Here is a 13,893-nt window from a genome sequence, read left to right as displayed (position 1 = left end):
CTTGAAGAGTGAGGTTGGCCTAGTTGGGCGGGGCTTTGTGTAACGGCTCCGTTCTCCACTAGATGGTGCTGCTAGCCTACTGGGGTGTTGTGTTGTCGTGCTCGTAGGTGCATATGTGCATGCGCGGGAGCGGTGAAAATGGCGTCATCCAGCTACCCAGTCTCTAGTTTTGGAACTCTGTTCTCCCGGATCATCAATTGCTCACCCGTCCTCTGTCTTTAGCTGTTGTCCACTCCCCGCTTTTTCATTGTCTGTGGCCAAGCACCAGGAAGTACCTCTCTCCTGAGTTTTGTCTCAGATGCGGCTGTTTTCCACGGCCCCTTACTTCTGAAGGACTGTGGCTTTGACCCTTTCTGCCCTTCTGCAGGGGGGGGGGGGGTCTCACTGAGCAATGGCCGAATGCCAGCCACACCCAGGAAAGTTCGCATTACTGTGCTGCTGCCGAAGCCCAGAGACTGCAGCCAGCTGCCAGCCTGCCCCAGAAAAAGTTTGAGAGATAGTGTAGCAGCAGCATTTCAGGAATTATGGAAAATCACAACACACATCTGACACCAGGCTTCACCCTTAAGGACGTTGTTCCAGCACCAGCGAATGTGACCGTTCTCTGGGGTCTGCTGGGACCAGGTGGCCTCAACAGTCTCTACCAAATGTTCTTCCAGCAGTGGAATCGCTTTTCCCTGTGTGGCCCAAGAACCTCCTGGACCCCACTCCACTCCTGGGGATTTGCCCTTCCCAGCAGAGCATCTCCAGATATCAAGCTGCAGAGCTGCAGACTCTGTGCCCCCCTTGTTTACAGTCTTAATGGAATTTAAACCCTCTCCTTTCTCCTTTCTCCCTTTTTAGTTTAGTCCCTGTAGCTATTTCTACTTTTCCACTTTCTCTGCAGCTGCCTTTGGGGAGAGGTGCTTTTCCAGTATTCTCCCCCCATCTCCATCCTCTCTCCGCCTGCAAAAGCGGCTCCCTGCCCACTGCAGCTTCTCTCTCCCCAAGTTCACCTGTCTGTGCCACATACCTGTTGAGTTCTGTGGTTCAGGTTGTGCAGATTGTTGTGTTAATCCTCAGATCAGTTTTCTAGGTGTGCAGGATGGTTTAGTGTTGGTCTGGCTGTATTTCATGGGCGCGAGACACACAAAAAACTTCCATGCTGTTCTGCCATCTTGGTTTCTCAGGCCTGTCGTGACACAGTCTTTCTTAAGTGCACATGTTCCAAAGTTAAGGCAGTCCCTGTAGCCCATATCTCCTGCTTATGGGTCTGTGATGTACCACACAAGGGCTTGGTCTGAGGGAGATGGGGTGGACTCTGGGTGGAGACATGTGGTTTCTGGCAATTTCCCATCTTCATCCTCCTACTTCCCCTTCCTGTCATGTCTGTCTAACTACCTCATCTGACAAAACTACTGCTCTACATTGTGCTATCTCACTAAGAATAAATAGGTCTCGGGGGCTACTTCTTAATGACATAAGTCTACTAGAAAGAACAGAGGACATGCATGCATTGAGCTAGATAGTTAGGATGGGTAAATGAGTTAGACACAGATCTTGCTGATAAGCAGATTGCTGCCTGTATGAGCGAGGGTAGGTACACTAAAGGCTAAATGGCTGTTGATAAGTGCTGTTGGAAAGGTCCAAAAGCAAAAATGGGGTCATTCATGGAGACAGATATAATTGGATTGTTTGAGAGTTGCAAGGCCAGATATGCCTCTTAGGAAAGCTCTACTAAATTTTTAAAGGAATTCTCTATTCTGGATAAAAGGTATAATATACACACACATACACACACACACACACACACACACACACACACACAACATATATGTAAAATATACTTTCCACCCTTTGTTCTTACCATTTATTCCCTTAATAGTGACTATTGATAAATAGGTAAATATTGATAAATAGATCTTAATTATCATGTACTAAAATTTATCATTTTTCCCTTTATAATTAACAATTTTTGTGTGCCATTTCAGAAATCTCAGCCTACCTTAAGGTTATAAAGTGAATTTTCTGTTTTCCTCTAAAAGTTTTACTCTCCTGTTCACATTTGGATCCACTAAATCTAGATCTACTAGATCTATTTAGAACTCATGTGCTTAAGATGTGAAGTAGGGAATCATGATTCACTTTTTTCCGTAAGGATATCCAAGTGATACAGCACTCTTTACTGCAAAGGCAGTCCATTCCAACTACATAGTAATTTTTCCTGTCCTAAAGAAAAAACGTGACATACATAAAGTGACTATATATGTATGGATCTGAGTTCTCCTTTCTCTTTCACTGTTCCCTTTGTCTGTCTTTGCATGCATATTTCACTATCATGACTTCTATAGTTTTATATAATCGGTTTTCCTACCTGGTAATGAAAGTCGTACAGTAGCTGTTATTGTTCAAGATTGTTTTAACTTTTCATTTCCATTAAAATTTTTAAATCAGCATGTCAGTAAACACATGCTGTATAAAACACATGTGTATAAAAGCCTCTGGGATTTTGATAAGATTATTTGACTCCGTAAATCAATTTGGGGGCAGTCAACACCTGCACAATACTAACTCTTCCAACCCATGAACTTGGTATTTCCCATAATTTTAATTTCCCATAATTTTAATTTTTACCTAATTCTCTCAAGAAAGTTTTATAATTTTTAATATATATGTTGTTCACATCATTTGTTAGATTTATCTGTATTTGATATTGTGTTGTTATTATGAGTTATATTGTTTTAAATTGCATTTTCTATTGTTTCGTACTGGTACGTAGCAATATAATTAATTTTTGTATATGGGTCTTATGTGCAGTGACTTTACTAAATGCATTTACTAATTCTGATAGTTTTTAAATTCAATATCATACATGTACAATCATGCATTTGCAAAATATGACGGTATCATTTCTTCATATCCAATCTTTATGACTTTTTTCTTTATTGCACTGGCCCAGTCCTCCAATTCAGTGTTAATCAGAAGTGGTGATAGCAGGATGTTTTTGTCTCATTCTTTATCTCTAGGGGAAAGCTTTCCCAATCGGTCATCCTTAAATACAATGTTTGTTATAGGCTTTGGAAGATAATCTTCGCTAGAATAAGGTTTTGTTGTTTTTCGCAAACTGGTATTAAGTCTTCTCAAGTGATTTTACTGTATCTGTTAAGATGGTTATATGATTTCTGAATATCTTTCATATGTAAAATAATCTCTCCAGGATCTTACTAGTATAACCTATGTAGTTGTGTATGTAAGGAAATTCAGAATATGTTGGTTTTATCACCATTTTTGAAATATACCTAAAATATTCTTAAAATTTCATTTCTGATTAAATTTGTAACAAACCATATGTCTCTGTTTCATAGAAGCTTTGAACTGCTGAGTTCCAGTGTTGAGATCCCAACTGAGATATATGTTGTTACTTTGTAGGGAAACAGTCTGCATTAGATCCCTTCATATTGCTGAACCTTCTGCCAAACTCAACTGACAAATATTACACTTACAATGGCTCATTGACATCTCCTCCCTGCACAGACACTGTTGACTGGATTATTTTTAAAGATACAGTTAGCATCTCTGAAAGCCAGGTAATCTTGGAAATTCAAACAAATGCAATCATTCAAAGCAATTTAAAAATAATTAGTTTCTAAGCTTTACTACTGAATATCTATTTTAAAGCATTTACAGACGCCTTTGAATCAGATATGTTAAATTATATGTTAAATGATCTTTTCCCCAGTTGGCTGTTTTTTGTGAAGTTCTTACAATGCAACAGTCTGGCTATGTCATGCTGATGGACTACTTACAAAATAATTTTCGAGAACAACAATACAAATTCTCTAGGCAGGTGTTTTCCTCATACACTGGAAAGGAAGAGATTCATGAAACAGGTATGTATTGAAGTATAATTTTTCTACTACTTTTACAGATTTTATGTTGTAGGGGGTAATTGTGGAATAATGGAAAATATACAAGACTTAGATATTTAGAAATGTTTGATTATTAGCTTTGTCACTTTAGATAAGCCGTTTAACTTCTCTGAATCTCAATTACCACATTTATAAAATAGCATTTAAAAATAGCTGTTCCGGGGCGCCTGGGTGGCTCAGTTGGTTAAGCCTCTGACTTCGGCTCAGGTCACGATCTCGCGGTATGTGAGTTCGAGCCCCGCGTCGGGCTCTGTGCTGACTGCTCAGAGCCTGGAGCCTGTTTCAGATTCTGTGTCTCCCTCTCTCTCTGACTCTCCCCCGTTCATGCTCTGTCTCTCTCTGTCTCAAAAATAAATAAAAGTTAAAAAAAAAATTAAAAAAAAAAATAGCTGTTCCTCCCCACATGAATAACCCCATTTTGCAGATGAGAAAAACTGAGATTCAATAACGAAAGTGATTTTTTTAAAACACATGGTAATAGCAAAGCCACATACACACTTCCAAATTCACTTCATGGTGTTTGCCTGTGCTAAGAGCTCTAGGAAATGAATGATTAAGAAGCCGTGGTGTGCAGAGCTTGAGGAGATCACTTCTAGTTGGGGTAGTCAAGAGCCTCTGCGAGGGAATGACATTTGAATGGAGTCTTGGTGCGTGATTTGGGTTTTAAGGTGCTCACGTCTGTGTTGGCAGCTCCAAGGCAAGAGCATAGCATGAAGCAGGGATTGAAAGCAAATGCACTGAATTATTAATGAATACAAAGGGAGTTTTTCCCCCCGGTTTCCTTCTTTGGGAGAAAAGAAGTTTGTCGACCCAAGCAATGGAGAGGACTCCAGGGGGAAAGTCTCCAGAGTGCCCTTTGTGTCTTTTGAAGTTGACACAACAGGCAGAAGCCTTTGAAAATGTCCAGAGGACATAATCAGATGCATCTACTGACTTTTCCTTTTCAGTTTATACTGATAGTGTACTGGTTAATGAAAGAAATAGGTGACGTGGCCTTTGCTTTGGGGACTTAAAACATTTCCAAGTACATGGCCATCGTTGATTTCAGCTGTACAATGAATTTTTGGCCATCTAAAGTATTAATCTAATAATCATCTTCTTTTGAAGATTAGTATTAAAAAAGCATGTTATTTAAAAACATTACATGTTTTAATGTACCGTTTGTGAGAATTACTTATCCTTTAACAACAACAACAAAATAGAGCCCAAGACAACAGTGATGAATAGCTACATTTAACGTGACAATGAGTTTCTAGTTAAATTGCCCCCAAAGGAAGAAATCTCATTACATTTCTACCAGCAATACTAAATACTATAACATTCTGTCTGGTAAATAATAGACAATTGATTAGGAAAAAAAAAACTAGATTTAACCATCTCCTTTTAGAAAATATAACGTACCACATAACAAATTAAATAAATATGATTTTTTTTGTTATGTACTTTTGTCAGTTGTATTTTATTAAAACTCTTCAGTCGCTCTCCATTGCTTTTAGAATAAAATCGAAACCATTCATCATTACATGGTAGGTCCCGTTTAGCACTTATGAGTCTTAGCGTTTACTCCCTGCCACTAGCTTCCTTCTCTCATACTGAACTCTTGGACATCCCCTGAAGAAGGAAGGCCACGTTCTCCTAGGTTACATCCCCTGAAGAAGCAAGACCACATTCTCCTAGGTTACATCCCCTGAAGAAGGAAGGCTACATTCTCCAAGGTTACATCCCCTGAAGAAAGGAAGGCCACGTTCTCTGAGGTTACATCCCCTGAAGAAACAAGACCACGTTCTCCTAGGTTACATCCCCTGAAGAAGCAAGACCACGTTCTCCTAGGTTACATCCCCTGAAGAAGCAAGACCACATTCTCTGAGGTTACATCCCCTGAAGAAGCAAGACCACATTCTCCTAGGTTACATCCCCTGAAGAAGGAAGGCTACGTTCTCCAAGGTTATATCCCCTGAAGAAAGGAAGGGCACGTTCTCCTAGGTTACATCCCCTGAAGAAGCAAGACCACATTCTCCTAGGTTACATCCCCTGAAGAAGGAAGGCTACGTTCTCCAAGGTTATATCCCCTGAAGAAAGGAAGGCCACGTTCTCCTAGGTTACAGCCCCTGAAGAAGCAAGACCACATTCTGCTAGGTTACATCCCCTGAAGAAGGAAGGCTACGTTCTCCAAGGTTATATCCCCTGAAGAAAGGAAGGCCACGTTCTCCTAGGTTACAGCCCCTGAAGAAGCAAGACCACATTCTGCTAGGTTACATCCCCTGAAGAAAGGAAGGCCACGTTCTCCTAGGTTACAGCCCCTGAAGAAGCAAGACCACATTCTGCTAGGTTACATCCCCTGAAGAAGGAAGGCTACGTTCTCCAAGGTTATATCCCCTGAAGAAAGGAAGGCCACGTTCTCCTAGGTTACAGCCCCTGAAGAAGCAAGACCACATTCTGCTAGGTTACATCCCCTGAAGAAGGAAGGCTACGTTCTCCAAGGTTATATCCCCTGAAGAAAGGAAGGCCACGTTCTCCTAGGTTACAGCCCCTGAAGAAGCAAGACCACATTCTGCTAGGTTACATCCCCTGAAGAAGGAAGGCTACGTTCTCCAAGGTTATATCCCCTGAAGAAAGGAAGGCCACGTTCTCCTAGGTTACATCCCCTGAAGAAGCAAGACCACATTCTCCTAGGTTACATCCCCTGAAGAAGGAAGGCTACATTCTCCAAGGTTATATCCCCTGAAGAAAGGAAGGCCACGTTCTCCTAGGTTACATCCCCTGAAGAAGCAAGACCACATTCTCCTAGGTTACATCCCCTGAAGAAGGAAGGCTACATTCTCCAAGGTTATATCCCCTGAAGAAAGGAAGGCCACGTTCTCCGAGGTTACATTTTACATGCTGTTTCCTTGCCGTGATATGTTCCTCCCTGCTGTTTCACTTGTTTCTCTCCTCCTCATTCTTCAAGACTCAAGCAGACTTTGCATCCACGGGGGAACCATCCCTGCCTCTATCTCCATCCTCATCAAGTCTGCCTGTGGCACTGGCATAGGACTATGCACTCGTGAAGGTGCCGTAGTCATAAAGTACAAAATCCATGACACTCATCTGGAGGTGTGTCATATGCCCAAGTGCTCCTGTGTTGTGCGCATCCAAAGTACACAGTAGTTGCCACAGCCTGACCATTGTCTGTTTACTTATTCATCTCCCCCATTGGACTCTGAGCCCGTGAAAGAAGTAACTAAGTCTTTACCTCCATTGCTGGGCTAAAGTAAAGTTCTCATTCACCAAATACCGAATGATGGAAAGAATCCATTTTCATATAATAAAAACAGAGTGGTTGTGCTTGATGGGTGCCCTTTGCCCTGTTTAAGTATAAACCAAATGTAGTTCCAATTCAGTGTCAGATATTGTTCATTTCACAGTTAAGTGATGAAGGCTAAAACAAAGGCTATTTGTTTTGAATAACAAAAACAGTAATAACTACCATGTACTGTGTGGACCAGTGTGTTCAACCAGGCATTGAACCATATGGATTTGATTTCAGCCTCCCAACACCATCATGAAGTTGGCTTTTTTTTTTTCTCATTTTACAGTTTGGGAAGCTGATGTTAAGTGGCTTGCCCAAGTTCACAGGACCATAATGGGCTGGAGTCAGTATTTGAACACATCTCATTCTAAAGCCTTCCAGTTCTGCTGTGCTTTATAAGGGAACATAATTTCTGCGTACATAATTTATGATGAAATTTTATAATAAAAACTGATTCTTAATGACATGAAACTTTTTTAAAAATAGCATTGGGTTGGGGCGTCAGGGTAGCTCAAGTGGTCGAGCACCTGACTGTTGATTTTGGCTCAGGTCATGATCCCAGTGTCATGGAATCAAGCCCCACATCAGGCTCAAGCTGGGTGTGGAGCCTGCTTAAGATTCTCTCTCTCCCTTTGTCTCTCTGCCTCTCTCTCTCTCAAATTAAAAATTAATAAAAATTAAAATGTTAAAAAAATAGCATTGGCTTTTTTCAAAAACTGGAGTGATCAAATTCTTAATTTTTCCATCATGAATGTTTTGCATTCAGTAAACACTATCATTTGCCATGTGCATATTCCTGTGATGGTTTTCTTCTTTTTTTAGGTTTATTTGTGTATTTAAGGGCGGGGGGGGCGAGCAGAGAGAGAGAGAGAGAGAATCCCAAGTAGGGTCCGCTTAGCTTGATCTCATGACTACAAGATCACGACCTAGGTTGATATCAAGAGTCAGATTCTTGATGGACTGAGCCACCCAGGTGCCCTGGTTTTCTTCTTAGTACACACACTATCCCCCTTCAACTTTCTGAATTTGAAAATAAAAATTGAGGATTACATTTATATCCAGGATTTAATCTTTATTAAATTTAATCTGAAGATTTTTTATTTTTTAATAAAAGTTCAATATTACATGAACATTATTAAAAAGGCAGAAAACACAGATAAGCACACATGAAAAATAAATTTCCATATAATGTCACAGTCCAGGGATAACCACTATAAGGGCTTTGGTGAATATCTCTCCAGGCTTTTGGCTTAAATTAAATATATATTATATCTCACAAAAGAGAGACTATAATACATATATGTTTATTGATTTTATTTTACTCAGTGGTACAAATATATCATTAATGCACCATTCTTAATTTTGTGTAGTATTCCACTGTATACTTATAACAACTTACTAAACCTGTTCCTCAATTTCGGACACTCAGGTTATATTTATATATTTTGGTGCTATAAATATCTAGCATCCTCCTTTTGACCAAGACAGAAGTAAAGGGTGGCATGAAGTTGTCAGTTTTCAGTAAACACATTGTAGAAAAATATATTTTGCACAAAACATTGCAAACAATTGCAAAAATCACATAAGGTCTATATATCTATGTGAACTCCTTGAGGGTAGAGACCAGGCGTTATTCATTTTTGCATTCATAGCAGGAACTCAATAAATGTTTGTGAATGAATGCATAGTTTACCAGAACTTCAGTCCTTTAGTTTTGCATTTTTATGTAGAGTTGCCATTTATTAGAGGCATTTCTTTTTGGCATCATGGAATGGACACTGACTCTTCTAAGAATCACAGAATTTAATAGAACCTTGAAGGAGTTAGTAAAAACTGTCTTTTAGATAATGAGGAATATGTGTGAATAACTGTATGAACCCAGCAAAAGTATAATGTAGGTGAAGTTCAACTTTATCCCATGCTTTCCAGACACCAGTTGCTTTCTTGCTGCCTTCTTATCCCACTAGCAGTGGGACTCTCCCACTAAGAAGCAGGGGCGTTCTGGAGTACAGTGGGGAAAATCTTGGGCTTTAAAGTCCATAGACTTTTGGTATTAAACCTCAGTGCCAGTACTTATTAGTTATATGAAAATGTTCAAGTTACTTCACCTATAACATGAGTTAGAAGGGCCACCTTGTTGTGAGGTTTAAATTGGCTAATGTTTGTAAAGAAATACAGTCTCTTGAACTTAATGTGTCCCAGACTGAAAGCTACTACTATTGTAATGTGTGTGTGTGTGCACACTCTTGTGTGTATGTGCACATATGAGGACAAACTATCACAAGTATGGGGTGCTATTCAAGTTTCCCATGTTTAAGGCTTTTGTTGAATAAAATCATAAATACACTTCAGATCTCATTTGCTAGCCTTGCAATATATTCAATGCAAAGTTTCTTTAATAATACAGTATAAAATGCTTTTCAAGGTAGGTTTGCATGAAAGGAGTGTCCTTATAGCTTAATATTGCATTTGAGCTATGAGAAATTTTCTGTAATTTCCTGGAAAATGTGATGAATTAAACATCACTAGACTCATCTTCTTGAAGGTCAGTAGTTTTAAATAGCATTCATTAAGGGCATGTGTACGTTAACACTGCACTCCAACTGTATGCAGAAACGTGACCTGAAGATTATTTACTTCTTAGAAGGTTATATATTACAAATCGAACGGTTGATGGAGTTACAGTGTGTCCCTGTAAAAGACTGACTGAATTAAGCAGAATCTGAAAGATTCCTTTTGGCCACTTATCTAAAGTAAGCGATGCAATCATTGAGAAGTACAAATCAGCGGGGGATAATTTCTAATTACTATTTTTAACATTTGTGGGCATGTTTACATTTGTTTTATTAAGATCTGCTGCCCTCTGAGGGGAAATGATGACCTTAGTACTGGTTGTCTTCTAAGTCTATAAATCTTCGAGCTCCTCACAACAAAGTCATCAAAATACCTGTCTCAATATGTTTTGAAGTGAGGCTCATTAACTTCAGACAAGAATGTGGTAGATTCATCAGTGTGGATCACAAAGTATTTCTGTCATGGGCCATGTTAAACTGCACCAAACTTCAACTCAGTGGGAAATAACAGTAAAGTCTAGTGACATCTTAGGTAATTGCGACATTTTCTCTGCCACTCCCCAAGAATCACCACTCTGTCTTTTTACCTGCATCCGTGGTTGTACTCATAATCCATGGAGCTAAGGCTGGTCTCCCTCAGGGCACCTGCCCTTCTTCCAAGCTAAGCACAGAACGGCAAAGACTCCTGTCTCCCTTAGCCATCCGCATCAGCTTTTCTGTTTAGCTGAGAGACTGGTCACAGACAGAGTTGTCATTTATACTTCTCCTTCTTTGTTTATTTCCCTTTTCTTTTTCCACTTTTTTTTTTCCTTCTAACACTCATTGCTTCACTCTTTAGTACTCACTCTGCAAGTAATGTGCATTCCTCTGTATGAGGTATTTACTCTTCATATAAGTTTATGTAAGTGATGAGAAAATACATGACTTTGTATCAACCAAAATTTTGTGAAACTTTTACAACTCTGAGTGGGAAGAACGTGTAATTTTGAAAAATACAAGCTAACTTGGTCTACATGGCATATTTTTTACAAGTTTATTTTGCATTCTTCTGTCAATGGGGGATAGGACGTAGAAACTCAAAGCACCCATTATGTTTAATAGCTTACTGAAATTAAAGGTTAGAAGTTAGCATAGGAACGAGCTTCCTAAAGGCAGGAACAGCACTGTCTGTAGTTGGATGTCCAGAGTGCCTGGAACCAAGTAGATGAGAATTGAATGTTAAAAATAAGTTTTGGGGGCGCCTGGGTGGTTCAGTCTGTTGAGCGTCCGACTTCGGCTCAGGTCATGATCTCTCAGTTCATGAGTTCGAGTCCCACGTCGGGCTCTGTGCTGACAGCTCAGAGCCTGGAGCCTGCTTCCGATTCTGTGTCTCCCTCTCTCTGCTCCTCTCCTGCTCACACCCTGTCTATCTCTGTCTCAAAAATAAGTAAACATTAAAAAAAATTTTTTAAGTTTTTAAGGAAGAACACTTACAGCTTCTTTATGAAGGAAACTACATCCTCATTCTCTATGTGTGAGCGACCTTGCATTTGTACTGAAGCACTTACTTGTATTCTGTGTGACTTGACATGGACCCCAGATTTGTCACATGATTTGGCTCATGGCCAAGGGTTTGCAGGAACCAGTTTCTCCTTCTTGGCCAGCATTCCTGAGAGAATCAGTAACTGTGACCCACATCACATTTAGCTTCTGGAAAGGAATCTAGACACACGATTCAGTCCTAAAGAAGAAAATGATACATCCGTCTAGTTCTGAACTCCCCATAATCAAGGAAATTATTTATTGTCATGATTTTATCAATTGGTAGCTTATATCTGATGTCTGAGTATATGTTGATCTGGAGAACCATTCTTGATTTTCAATCCAGATAATGTGCTCTATGCAGTATATGCCCTTCTAATAAGGTAAGTCCATTTCAATAAGAAATATAAGAAAACCTGGAAAATTTAGTGCAAATTAATAACATAGTCCATGGTCATACCCTGCTTTTTTTAGAATGCCAAGTAGTGTATATGGAATGAACTACATTGTTATTTTAAGAATCCATTCCTACCTTATAGAAGGTCAGCCCTTTGGCAAGATAATAATATACAGAAGTACAGGTTTTTCCTCTTGAAAACATTTTATTTTATTATTTTTAAATGTATTTATCTTGAGAGAGAGAGAGAGAAAGCAGGAGAGGAGCAGAGAGAGGATAGAGAATCCTTGCTGTTATCGCAGAGCCCGATGCGGGGCTGTGTCACACAGCCCTGGTGGGATCATGACCTGAGCCGAAACCGAGTCGGATGTGCAACTGACTGAGCCACCCAGGTGCCACTTGAATACATTTTTTTTTTAATTTTTTTTTTCAACATTTTTTATTTATTTTTGGGACAGAGAGAGACAGAGCATGAACGGGGGAGGGGCAGAGAGAGAGGGAGACACAGAATCGGAAACAGGCTCCAGGCTCCGAGCCATCAGCCCAGAGCCTGACGCGGGGCTCGAACTCACGGACCGTGAGATCGTGACCTGGCTGAAGTCGGACGCTTAACCGACTGCGCCACCCAGGCGCCCCACTTGAATACATTTTAAAGTATATCATCTTTACCCCATAAAATCCTGTATTTCAGCATCTAAAAGGTAAAATTTAGTTGCAGCTTTATAATATATTACTAAACTACTGTGATTATCAATAAATAAAAGGAACATTTAAAAAAATAAATTTATAATTAAAATGTAAGTTTAAACTATTAAGCAAATTATAAGCTCTTACTGATTTATAAAGAAGAAAGCAAAGAAATAAAAACTTAATGGCAAGGAAATACAAGTTTCTTTTTGAAGTCCTACTTCATATTAATGCTGATTCTTAAAATTTGAAACATCTGCTGATTTCTACAATTAAGGCGAAATAAACACAGACATTCAACCAAAGTAATTTCGCGCTAATTAGGCAGCAGTCCTTTGGGTATTTTGCAGCTAATAATTTATATTTTCTCAAGAGATTTTTGCTTTGTGTCCATGCATGAAACTTTAATGCGTTTTAAGGTAATTTCATTTTGTAGGAAGAGAATGGTTCACTTTAAATCATTCCTACTCTCTAAAAAGTGGGATTGATTTTTGTAGGCCAAAATATACAGATTATACTGTCAAGAATCACTGTCAACCTTCTGAAAATGAACTTGGGCTCATTAGAAGCAAGACTGAGGCAATCCTTTTCCTCCAGTGATATAGTTTATGTGAGTAGCTCACTTTTGAGATGATTCGATGGTCTTATGCCATCTGGTGGCCAGTACGGAAGTGTCACTAGATAGGGCACTGAGGGTGTAGTGTAGAAGTAAATTAGAATACATTTTCTTATTCTGAATTCATACTTTTTCATAAATTTGTGGCTTTGAAGAATTGTTCTTTTATTCCCAAAGGAACACCCCATCCTAAATCCTTAATAGACAAAACATAATATTACAGTTTTTACAGTGAATAATCTTGTCTCCCAAGTCATAAAAGTTATACATGCATTATTTAAAGTATATATATTTATATTTTTCTGGATCATTTACATACCATTGCTAGCATAGCATTCATAGGCTAAAACTCCTATTATAAATACTGTATATAAAAGTGAAGTTTCAATTTAGAAGGTCAATTGTTAGTTTTGGGTGCCCTCCTGTGTTCACAAGCAAAACTACAAACTAATAGAGACCAAAGTTTTGTTTTTGTTTTTGTTTTTGTTTTTTTTATCACATTCTGTTACTCTTGTTGGGATGTTTTCATTGAGTTTTTGTGGCAGTGACTTAAGTCAACCGCATGGTCTCATTCAGTGGCTTTGTAACTTCAGGTATTTCCCAAAAGCAAAGCTTGGATTCTGTGAGCACATCAATCTTTAGCTTTAGAGACCTTTCTCTCTCTTTTACAAATTTATCTAACCCATGAAGAGATTATATTTATTGCTTTGCTCCATTAGCACAATATCACAAAATTGTATAATTTTTATCTTTGTAATTATTCCAAATTCACATTATGAGTGCATTTCAGAAAATATCAAAATACTCTTTTTGATGGGACTAAATTTTTGGCATGATTCTCAGCATAGACTTGAATTAATTTGAAGAAGTCCCTGAACAATTTTCAAAATACTTTTTTCAGA

General features: G+C 39.0%; 1 protein-coding gene across 4 annotated transcripts in view; it reads left to right on the top strand.

Moving 5' to 3' along the window:
• Nucleotides 1-13,893, top strand: part of PTPRZ1 (protein tyrosine phosphatase receptor type Z1) — a 185,182-nt gene that overhangs the window by 108,318 nt on the left and 62,971 nt on the right. For all 4 annotated transcript variants that reach the window (XM_058724466.1, XM_058724465.1, XM_058724468.1 and 1 more), the window contains exons 7-8: nucleotides 3,409-3,566; nucleotides 3,719-3,869. In XM_058724466.1, the coding sequence (XP_058580449.1) occupies nucleotides 3,409-3,566; nucleotides 3,719-3,869 (309 nt within the window). The remainder of the gene's footprint in view (nucleotides 1-3,408; nucleotides 3,567-3,718; nucleotides 3,870-13,893) is intronic.

This window comes from Neofelis nebulosa, chromosome 4 (genome assembly GCF_028018385.1).
Source record: "Neofelis nebulosa isolate mNeoNeb1 chromosome 4, mNeoNeb1.pri, whole genome shotgun sequence".
In the NCBI taxonomy this organism is placed as follows: domain Eukaryota; kingdom Metazoa; phylum Chordata; class Mammalia; order Carnivora; family Felidae; genus Neofelis; species Neofelis nebulosa.
The sequence above is the reverse complement of the archived record's forward strand: the minus strand, read 5'-3'. Positions and strand labels throughout refer to the sequence as shown.